General features: G+C 37.1%; 1 protein-coding gene across 1 annotated transcript; it reads right to left on the reverse strand.

The window, feature by feature from the left end:
• Positions 1–378: 378 nt before the first annotated feature.
• LOC136813041 (uncharacterized) lies at positions 379–11086 on the reverse strand. Its single transcript, XM_067069553.1, has 2 exons — positions 10968–11086; positions 379–5603 (listed from the first exon to the last, which is right to left on the reverse strand). The coding sequence occupies exon 2, from the start codon at positions 5598–5600 to the stop codon at positions 3321–3323; it is 2280 nt and encodes a 759-aa protein (XP_066925654.1). The 5' UTR covers positions 5601–5603; positions 10968–11086; the 3' UTR covers positions 379–3320.
• Between the last annotated feature and the right edge of the window lie 988 nt (positions 11087–12074).

The raw sequence follows: 12074 nt of genomic DNA on the forward strand, positions 1-12074 counted from the left end.
ACGGGACTCAGCATTGATTTTCTTTTGGAATTTAAAGGATCTTGCAAGCCCCTAATACTGGGATATTGTACCTTAATCATTTCATTGACTTTTTGCATGACAACATCATTTAGCCACTGACCACTTGAAACTTTTTCTAATGAGACTTTAAAAATTTCTTTGTCAGTTGTAAAACTTTTTTCTTCCCGGTCCACCATGATAAGATCTACATCGATCACCAATTTTTTCTGGTCCTCAGTCCTAACAAAAGAAAACGCTTCCAGTTTTGCTTTTGAAGTTTCACCCACAGATAGAACTCTCTTTTTCTTTATTTCTGGAATGTGGGAAGAAGGACTGGATTTTCTCTTCATTGGATTTCCTGGCTTTTTAGTTCTTTTTAGAGCATTCTTTATGTCAGAGGGCATTTTAGACTGTCGCTTTTGGGGGGGCCTTTGCTTTGACTGAAGGAGATTCTGCATTCAAAGCAAATTTCATAAAGGACTCATCACATGCAAAAACCTTTTCAGATGCAAATCCCTTTCTCTTTGAAAAATGGATAGGCCGATCAAAACAAGATTGGCTCAGCCAGACGGGATCACTTTGTTCTTCTCCTTTGAACTTCACAAGATATAAGTATTCTTCAGTTTTGGGATCTAGTTTTTTATCAATAACATCATTAACTTCATGAAAACCTAGTGGAGGCAAGCTGTTAGAAAGCTGCTTGGCACACTTAAGATCCTCAGACAACAGATCTGAATCTTCAGCTGCTTCTAAAACACTCAATGATTTGTCTATCACACTGTATTCACCATCTTCATTGCATGACATTTTCAACTCACCCTTGATATTCAAAACTTTAATCCAATTACTCACAACGATCTTCTTGGGAAGTATGTACAAATTCTTTTCCTCAGACAGCTTTTGAAGAGGGATAAGCTGACATGTTACGCTCTCATCTAAATTTGACGCACTTTTAACAGACTTGCCATTGTTGTTCAAAGCAGCAACCTTACAAACGGCAACCTTTCCAGAAACTTTAGCTACCACAAATCTGAAAGCAAAAACATTGTGCTGTTTGTCCACCTCATGTCTATCAGGCAAAAATTTTGCAGCAATGTGTCTCCTTGATCTCTCTCGTGAAACATATTCTCTTGGGACAAGAAGTTTCAATGCCTGTGCTAAATGTATTTCCTTTTTTTCCCCATTCACAATTCTAGAGAGAAGCCATCTACGTTTATCTGAAATTTCTGCACCCTTTATTTCAACATCATCAGACTCCAGGTGGTCCAGGATATCATCAGAAATAAGATTTTTTCCAACTTTCTCAACATTCCTCTCTTTTCACAATTTTCACCTTTATCCAAGTTTTTAGGTTTCTCACCTGTTTTCACCTTCCTGGCCGCTTTCACATTTGCCTTTTCAGAATCAAAAGTTTTACTAATATCCTCTGGGTTAAAATAATTGGTCACAAGATTTTCTTCCTTCACAGCACTATTAGACAGAAGTTCAGCAGACTTGACCTTTAATTTCTCTAACGCATATTCTTCACTTATAGTTCCAGAAAATACGTTTTCGTCTGGGACACTGTTTTTGAAGTTGGTTAAGAAATTAAAACCACCATTCTTTTCCAAAAACTCCATTCCTTCAGGACAGTACTTTCTGAATAAGGATTTTCCCTTCTCTACTCCAACTTTATATGCTTCCTTTAGTTGATTCCTAAAATCACAGAAGGTCTCTGGGTATTCATAGTCTGAGGCCTCAGCAATTCTCAGCTTGTGTGATAACCTTCGCCTATTTGTACTACTTTGTTTTTTTGCACCTGCAGCTGTCATATTGTCCTCTGCAGTATGGTTAGATTGCACTTTGGATATCTTTTCATTATCCCCGCAAGTGTTGGCTGTGCATCCAAAGACTGAATCTGGTTTGTTTTGCCCTGAATCTCACTTATTATTCTTTCGGTCGTCTTGGTTCCACAATTGGAAAGAGAAAGCATAGAAGTGCCAAGGTCCTTAAAATGAGCATACATGGCTAACATATGGCATGTGCCAGCAGCAAAAAGAATCTCTGCTGTTTTTGCACAACCATAGGTAAGGAATCTACCACGTTTAGAAGGATCTTTTGCTGCATTTTTCACTGCATTTAAGCGCTTGCCTTTTAATTTCAAAATTTGCTTCCAAATTCGAAAAACAGTAATCCCTTCGCTGAGGCTTTCTTGAGTGGATACTGAGTTGCACTCAGGATGGAGGAAAGGTTTAAAAAGCGCTACAACACCCTCGATGTAAAGGCATGTTCCTGAAGACCCTGGAACATGTTCATGGAGAAGCTCTGCAACACCCTTGGTGAAAACTTTCAAAGCTGCATCACAATTTTGATCAAGGAACCGGGCAAAAAGCAAGTCATTGTTGGAAAAGGAACAGAGATAAGAGTTGCCACATTCCTCAAGAGTGACTTTTAAATCCTGAAGATGATTGATTGAGGCAATGTACGAATTAGTTTGGCAAGGAAAAAGATCTAGATCAAGGGTCTCATACTTCAAACACTTGAGAAAAAGCCGAAGGTTATGATCATAATCTAAGTAGGCAATGGATGGAAGAGGGCCAAAATATGGAGCTGCAAATTGACTTTCCCCTGCACCAAGAGTCAAATATTTCACACCAGTGGCTAGTGCCTGGCTTTGGGGTGTCATCAATGTAACAGCAGCTGCCAGTTGGAATCCGGCAGAATCTGACGAGTGTCCGATCAAATTGATCGGATCTTTTCGCATTGCTCCAGATGGCGTAAGAAAGCAATTAGACCTGACAACATCCCATATTTTAAGCAGATGACATGAGCGATACCCAGAATTAGGTGTAGGCCATACCATATAAATCAAAGGCTTTGATTTGACTCCTGTTGCAGCAATCAAGTTATGAATCCCAGTGCTTTTTGCAAGTCTGTCTTCTTGGATAGCCTTGTCAACATAGCCTTTGAGAGCACTAAATTCATCTACAAAATCTTTCCCCTCATCGAGAATTTCATCTAACAACTTTCTTGATTCCTTCCATTCATTATAATCTGGTTTCCAGCATTCACCAATGATTTCTATTTTTCCATCCTTATCAACAACTCCAGAAAACATCCTGAGAGTTCTAGCTTCATCCGTGGCATCAACAACCGGGTAACCTTGGTAAAGGGTCACACCTCTTCAAAAACCTTGTATTCATTCCAAGCTCTATTTTAGTTTGTTTGCCATGCTCCTTTGCACAAGTTTTACCAGAAGGCCAAACAGATCTTTAAGTAAACTGTATTTGTCAGGCCCAAGAGAGTTATGGTAGTAGGAGGCTACATCCTTGATTATAGGCTTAAATTTGTGGTTCACTCCACTTCTCAATTTCCCAACAAATTTTTATGATATCTTTCTTAATAGCAAGGGTATTATCTTTGCTTTCTATTAGAAGAACAAGGTCAAGGACAAGCTTTCTCACTTCATCTTTTTGACAGCTCTCCAAAAGTGTTTTTTGCCAATTGCTTTTGCTCAATATTTGCTTCCTGTATGCAACGTTAGATTTGGTCAGGGCTTCATTTTTTTGTATAGTTTCTTGATAGTGCTGTTCTTTTTCTGTTTTCGTTGCATAATCCTCTCGCATTCCTTTTTTACCCACACGAGACTCAGTTTTTGAATAAGATGCTGTTTTGTCACGATAAGATTTCAAATTATTCAAAGCTCTTCTCTGGCCGAAACAGTTTTTACAGGTGAATGGATGAGAACCAATTGTGGAGGCAATACCTAAACAGGGAGGATCAAGTGATTTAATTCCACCAGAAATGGTAATTGTTTTACCTTGTATTAAAACCTTTTGCTTGTTTGATGGTACAAAAACAGACTGGGCAGAATAATATTTACTTTCATTACATATTTCTTTATATTGTTGTGGGTGATTCTCCTTCCAAATCTCATACTTGCAGCAGTTTTTATGTTTTAATTCAGTGCTACAATTTTTCCAGAGCTTTTTTTCTGAAAACAAAGTTTTAGTGGACTTTCTTCTAATGTGCTGATCATTTTGAAACTCATTCACAAATGTAGGATCCCAAAAAAACATACAAGACACTTGCTTTCCTTTCTCGCTTGTCAAATCTTTATAAAAGTCTGAAATGTGTTCACTGGCATGTTTTGGAGGCCTTACAAGTTTTTTAATCACTGTAGGGTGGTCTTTTTTCAAAAAGTCGATGGCACTTTTATGATGATTAGTGATCGAGTGCTCATACAATTGTTGGCATCCCTCAAAAATACCTGGTCCCATGTAACAGCATTTGCCACAGCGTATCAAATGATCACGATACATACAGCAAATTTCACATTTGAATGTCAAGTTTGGAGTGTAGGTTTGAGCAGTGAATTGGGGAACTGGAATAGATGCTTGTAAGTACTCTAACGATTCACTGGCTACATCGCCAATGAATATTGGACAGAAAGACCCACAAAGAAATGCATTGATCCTGGTTTTGAGGAAATCTGAGGTGGATTTGGCACTTAAAAGAATAGATTTCAACTTCTGGTCTTTTACCTCTGTTGTTGGATATTTTGAATCAAGATAGTCTTCAAATGTCTTATGATTACAGGATTTCAAATTGGATGGTGTAATAGTTTTGAAATTTTGGTAAAATCTTGAAAAGGTTAAATTGTCATAATTAGAGGATTCTTTTGATGGTTTTCTGAAAGAAAATAACTTTTCAGTGAATTCAAATTCTTTATCATTTGAATCTTTATTACCTATGGAATAATAATTGAAAATTGTCTTTTTGTTTAGTTTCTTATTTTCATGTGAAATCATCTCCTCAGAGTTCAAACAACTCAGATCATCAGTATTGATCGATGAAGTGTTTAAGCTTTCAGAATCAAAGGATTCAAAATAAGAGTCTTCTATACCACTAACTGCACCACAAGCTTGATTCAAAGAATCCTCAAAAGCAACTTCACAAACATTAGTCTCAACAGCTGTACCACTACTAACATTAATCTCGCCTATCGGGTTAGAGACCTCGGTCTCATAAACTGACTCATTAAGTACAACAAACTTGCCATCTTCTTTATAGACATAGTCACTTTGATAATCACACGCTGTGAGTATTGCTTCTTTTTGGTGGATGTTTGCTCCAAGAACTGCGTGACTATCATCTGTTTCAAGGTCTGAGTTGCAATGTTGGGAATTTGTTGCATCGAGTTCATCAACATGTTGGCCAAGAAGTTCACCACTTGAATTGTCTTCAGTTAAAGGGGTACTCTCAATAGACTCACCATCTACTTCATTGACTACATTTGAATTGAAAGCCTCACCAGCCTTAACAACTACATTAGAAACCTTTCCTTCAACATGACAGGTCACTTCTTTTAATCTGATCCCTGATATGGTGGTACTTCTCTTTCCCCTAACCCTTCTTACTTTACATTCAATTCTAATCCCCTTTTTATAAAGAATATCCTTCAATATCTCAGAAAAATCATGTTCCTCGATTGATTCTGTGACACTCGCAAAATTCTCAAAACTTTTCATCAAGTATTTCAATTTTACATGTTTTTCACCACCACTTTCTGCTACAATCGATTGTTCACACCACTTCTCTACTTGAGATATGTCCATCATGATCTAAATAAAGGATAAGAAACTTTACTTGCTGTGCAACTAGGCTACTTATACTGATCACGTTTTTCATATCAACTTTAGCTACTGAGAAGAATGTATACATTAAATCCACCAAAATAAACATGAATATCCTAGTTCAACACCAAGTGTTTTCGACAAAAAATAAGCTACTTTATGAAATCTTTTCAATCAGCAGTAAAAGAAAACAAATTTCTTAAATAACCTAGGCTAGCCAGCCTATGTATGCAAAAAAGGACAAGTAATATGGGTCAAAGTTATGTTACCTAGAGTGGGTTAAATTTTGCAAGTTTTGGCCATTTCGAAATATAGTCCATGCAAAAATTTAAAATCATCATTTTTGCAAAAAAAAAACAAAAAAAAAACACAAATAAAAAGGATAGAAATTGGGTGAACAAATAGCAGCCCAGGCAGGCCCAGGCCAAAATTTTAGATTTGTGAGAAAAACAACGCACTTTGAGTGACAAGTTTATAACTAAACCAATTCAACCAAAATTAAATTTCTTTTTGAAAATTTTCTAATCTCAAGCTTTTAATCAGGCAGGCCACATTTTAGAAAAGTAGGACAGTGTTTATTCCACAGCCAGCCACTTTTTAAATGTCGAATATCATTTTCATTATAATTATTATTGTTCGTTGGTGGCCAAAAAAAGAAATTCATAAAAATGTTTAAATAAAATGAGTCTTATATAGCAAAGCTATATCTAAAATTAAATCCTATTCTAAATATTGATAGCAGTAGTCTTGCATGTTTGCGAGTAACCACTGAGAGTGGGCAAAGGGATAACAAACCAACCTCTTAAAAATGGCACCCACCTCTTTTAGCTCAGCCCCCTCTTGAAAATTAAAATTCCTCAACACCCCTCTTTTCTGACTTTTCACGCACTAACTCGTACAATCTCTAAGTATATTCCAAAGGATATTAAAATGAGAAATGCAATAACATGAATCTGGTCAGAAACTAATTTTTAACAGATACAGTAAATATGAAAAGTAACAGATCCTATTGAAAATAAGTAGAATATATTTGGCAAATTTCCAAATCTTACAAGCCCCCCTACTAAAAAAATCACTAGCTCTTTTTGCCCAAGCAACCCATCTTATTTGAAATTTTCACAAGCCCCCTTCTTTTAAATTCAGTAAAATTTAATTTTGACTTTAAAAAGATACACACTACCCTATAAGCTTAGTTGCAAACAAACTTGGTAAAAACAAGCTTGCCTTTGCCAAAGACTTTTTGTATTCCCAAGGCAATAAAATTATTTTGTTATCCAGTGTTATCAAAGGTAAAAATAAGATCTACGTTATTCCAAAGAGCAATTAAAAATGAGTAACTTTTTCTCTTTGTTTGGAACTGTTTGGAACGCATTATTTTTTCAGAGCAATAAAAATGACATTGTCATGGGAAATACAACAGCCTGATTGGATGCGACAAAACGAGCCGCAACAAGAGTTGATTACAATCAGAAAATAGAATAAAGGTTGTAAAAAAAGAAAAAAAATTTTTCTTTAAAATAGGTGTTTTGATTTTTCTGTGCCTTTTCCAGGCCTTTTCTGCAACTGGATAACCTTGGCAAAAACTCAATCTTTGCTTAAATTTTGAAATTCAATCCTAATTTTTGTACATAAGCCATGCGAATCCAGACAAAAGTTTCATGTCCTAGGTTCTTATTAACAGAAAAAGCCAATTCCGAGGTTAATTCTTTGTTTTAATAGTTCCAAACTAATTAAAAACAGAGCCTGGGTTGATTAATTTGTTCTTAAAACTGAATTCAAACTTAATCTTTGAAATAATGAAAATGGTAGCAGCTCCTGGCAGCTCAAACCCTGAAAATCTGCCTGCTCTGGGATCAAAGCAACATATCAGCTAACCAACTCTGTCTGCTACTGACTCACTAAATATATTGGTAAATAGCCCAACCCCCTAAATTTTGATTTGAAAACACTTGATTTATCATGGAAAATATGATTATGTCAGTTAAGTTGTCGTCAATAATGTCAGTAGTCAAACCAAGATCTCTTTGCAGTATACGTCTGAAGCCCCAGGTTATAATCCGACCACACTGGCATTTAACGATGAGATGGGCAGCTAAGATAACCCAAAACTAAATATACTGGTTTTTGAGTGCCAAATAGCCCAACCCCCTAAGTAAATTTTGATTTGAAAACACTTGATTTATCATGGAAAATATGATTATGTCAGTTAAGTTGTCGTCAATAATGTCAGTAGTCAAACCAAGATCTCTTTGCAGTATACGTCTGAAGCCCCAGGTTATAATCCGACCACACTGGCATCTAACGATGAGATGGGCAGCTAAGATAACCCAAAACTAAATATACTGGTTTTTGAGTGCCAAATAACCCAACCCCCTTAATTTTGATATGAAAACACTTGATTTTTTAATAGAAAATATGATTATGTCAGTGTTAAGTTTGTCGTCAATACAGTAATGTCAGTAGTCAAATCAAGAACTCTTTGCAGTATACGTCTGAAGCCCCAGGTTATAATCCGACCACACTGGCATCTAACGATGAGATGGGCAGCTAAGATAACCCAAAACTAAATATACTGGTTTTTGAGTGCCAAATAACCCAACCCCCTAAACTTTGATATGAAAACACTTGATTTTTTAATAGAAAATATGATATGTCATTGTTAAAGTTTGTCGTCAATAATGTCAGTAGTCAAACCAAGATCTCTTTGCAGTATACGTCTGAAGCCCCAGGTTATAATCCGACCACACTGGCATCTAACGATGAGATGGGCAGCTAAGATAACCCAAAACTAAATATACTGGTTTTTGAGTGCCAAATAGCCCAACCCCCTAAGTAAATTTTGATTTGAAAACACTTGATTTTGCATGGAAAATATGATTATGTCAGTTAAGTTGTCGTCAAAAATGTCAGTAGTCAAACCAAGATCTATTTGCAGTATACGCCTGAAGCCCCAGGTTATAATCCGACCACACTGGCATCTAACGATGAGATGGGCAGCTAAGATAACCCAAAACTAAATATACTGGTTTTTGAGTGCCAAATAGCCCAACCCCCTAAGTAAATTTTGATTTGAAAACACTTGATTTATCATGGAAAATATGATTATGTCAGTTAAGTTGTCGTCAATAATGTCAGTAGTCAATCCAAGATCTCTTTGCAGTATACGTCTGAAGCCCCAGGTTATAATCCGACCACACTGGCATCTAACGATGAGATGGGCAGCTAAGATAACCCAAAACTAAACATACTGGTTTTTGAGTGCCAAATAACCCAACCCCCTTAATTTTGATATGAAAACACTTGATTTTTTAATAGAAAATATGATTATGTCAGTGTTAAGTTTGTCGTCAATAATGTCAGTAGTCAAACCAAGATCTCTTTGCAGTATACGTCTGAAGCCCCAGGTTATAATCCGACCACACTGGCATCTAACGATGAGATGGGCAGCTAAGATAACCCAAAACTAAATATACTGGTTTTTGAGTGCCAAATAGCCCAACCCCCTAAGTAAATTTTGATTTGAAAACACTTGATTTTGCATGGAAAATATGATTATGTCAGTTAAGTTGTCGTCAAAAATGTCAGTAGTCAAACCAAGATCTATTTGCAGTATACGCCTGAAGCCCCAGGTTATAATCCGACCACACTGGCATCTGACGATGAGATGGGCAGCTAAGATAACCCAGAACTAAATATACTGGTTTTTGAGTGCCAAATAACCCAACCCCCTAAATTTTGATATGAAAACACTTGATTTTTTAATAGAAAATATGATTCTGTCAGTGTTAAGTTTGTCGTCAATAATGTCAGTAGTCAAATCAAGAACTCTTTGCAGTATACGTCTGAAGCCCCAGGTTATAATCCGACCACACTGGCATTTAACGATGAGATGGGCAGCTAAGATAACCCAAAACTAAATATACTGGTTTTTGAGTGCCAAATAGCCCAACCCCCTAAATTTTGATTTGAAAACACTTGATTTTGCATGGAAAATATGATTATGTCAGTTAAGTTTGTTGTCAATAATGTCAGTAGTCAAACCAAGATCTATTTGCAGTATACGTCTGAAGCCCCAGGTTATAATCCGACCACACTGGCATCTGACGATGAGATGGGCAGCTAAGATAACCCAAAACTAAATATACTGGTTTTTGAGTGCCAAATAGCCCAACCCCCTAAATTTTGATTCGAAAACAATTGATTTTTCATGGAAAATATGATTATGCCAGTGTTTAGTTTATCATAAAAAATGTCAGTTGTCATATATTATCAAAACTAGAGTACTGTACGTGTTAAAGTTTGTCCAGGCTACATTTTTTTGTGGTTGGCTGGATCATTGTTAGTCTTTGGTAGGTCAAACAAAACTGGTAAGACATAACCAGTGTCAGATATGACACCTCTATTCAACAAGTTTTCACTACATTTGTATACAAACGCAAAATTGTAAGGAACTTTTGATATGGTTTGTTATATCACATCCAATCAGGTTTTGGTTCTTTCCCTGTCAAACAAACGAAAATTTGTTGCTTTTTGAGTGTTTTGATAAAATATCGCATTTTGATAAAATAGCGCTTTTTTAATTGACATTGGGAAGAACGTACATGTTTTTAATTTACCTTTGATCACAAAATATCTTATTGCCTTCATGAGAATACGAAACGTCTTCTGCAATGGCGAGCAAGTTTTTACCAAGCTCGTTTGCAACTAAGTACATGGCGTCCTCCAGCTTTTTGGTCCCCCCTAATATGAGCTAAAATCCCCCATCTGGCCTTTCCCCCCCACCTGTCTTTAAAATTCGTGCTCCCCCCCTAATTGGGAAATCCCCCTAGCCGTATTGGATAAGGGTTGCGAAGTGATGATCCAGACTCACCTCAATTCGCAAGCTACTATAGCAAAAAAAAGACTCTCAATATCCCAAGAAAGACAGGCTCATAAGCCTGAATGCCCAAACACACCAGGAAGGTCTGTATTTATCCTATTACTCCCCCCACTAGGTAGAGGACTGAATATACCCCCTATTCGCCTTTCTCCCCCCATCAAGCTTGAAATTTTCACTTCCCCCCTGGCACCAAAATCTGATTCCCCCCCCCCATCTTCCTGGGGGGGGGGGGATGATCCCATGAAGTATACATCATTTCAAAGTCAAAATCGTACTATTAGCCTTAGAACTTTCGCTAAAGTAAAGTATCGAAAGTAGACACATAAAAGTAGGTTTCAAACTTCAAAACTCCAGCTTTTAGCTCAACCATGAAATGTAGTAAACATGTACACTGGGTGTAGACTGAAAGAATATTACAATGTAAAGCTTCAGAAACATCAAATTACTTCTTATTAAAATATAGAAACTGTCACCTTTGTAGTCTTTTGCTGCTACTTGTCACTTGCTGTCTTTTTTTGTCATTTTTGTGCTTCTTCCAAAATTTCCAACTTCAACTCTCATCACGTGGAGCTCCATTTCACATGTCATCTCTTAATTTCCCGTCTGTACCGCGTTTAAACCGCGTTTAAACCGCGTTTTTGTGCGTTTTTCCCGCAGATCTCTGCGTTTTCCCGCAGATCCACGTGTTTTTCCCGCAGATCAGTTGGAAATCTTGCTCTCTCCTATGCCCAGTCGGACTCGATGATTTCTAATTACGTGTGAATCCTGTGTCGGACTTAGCTAGTCCAAATCTTCTGTAAAAAAATTATGATAGGAGCCGACTATCCGACTATCCCACAAAGGCAGTGAGTCCTATTTCCTGTTAGTCCAATCCAATGTCCTTATTATCTTTTTGAGGAATACAAAAAGATATTTTCTAGGGCAGGACGGACAGGGCGGGCAGGACGGATAGGGCGGGCAGAGGAAACGAACGGAATTTAGTCAGATTTTCGGTGAAAAGCAGATCAAAATTTCTAGGAGAAGGAATTTGAAATAGGCCTTCAGACATCAATGTACAGCAGCTCGACATTTCTAGGTAAGGAATTTTCATTTTTCGAATTTAGTCAGATTTTCGGTGAAAAGCAGATCAAAATTTCTAGGAGAAGGAATTTGAAATAGGCCTTCAGACATCAATGTACAGCAGCTCGACATTTCTAGGTAGAGAATTTTCATGTTTCCAGAACAGCAGATCAAGTTTTCTAGGCTGATCATGCGTGTACAGCAGATATTTCGTCAAGGCCGCTCGCCGGATGCTTTCGTACAAATGTCATATTTGCTTTTTGTTGTGATCAGCACGTCTGATTTTTCAGCGAACCCTTAAAAACAACAAAAACCTTTAATCAAGCTTTTAAAGTATAATTATGGATGGCATGTTTAGTGCAAGCTATGGCTAGTTATAAATATAGGCGGCAGGCGGGAAAGAGGGCGAAGGAATGGCGTTATTGTCGTTGCCGTAAAATTGCCATTGCTCGACACCATTCTCCCAAATTCTCAGCACATTCTTTTCTACTGGACATCCGTTGGAGACCACACACAACGAA

Source organism: Clytia hemisphaerica, unplaced genomic scaffold (genome assembly GCF_902728285.1).
Source record: "Clytia hemisphaerica strain Z4C2 unplaced genomic scaffold, Clytia hemisphaerica genome assembly, whole genome shotgun sequence".
NCBI classification, from domain to species: Eukaryota; Metazoa; Cnidaria; class Hydrozoa; order Leptothecata; family Clytiidae; genus Clytia; species Clytia hemisphaerica.

Excerpts from the sequence above, each read along its gene's own strand:
- LOC136813041 (XM_067069553.1), bottom strand. The coding sequence starts at position 5,600 with ATGATGGACATATCTCAAGTAGAGAAGTGGTGTGAACAATCGATTGTA.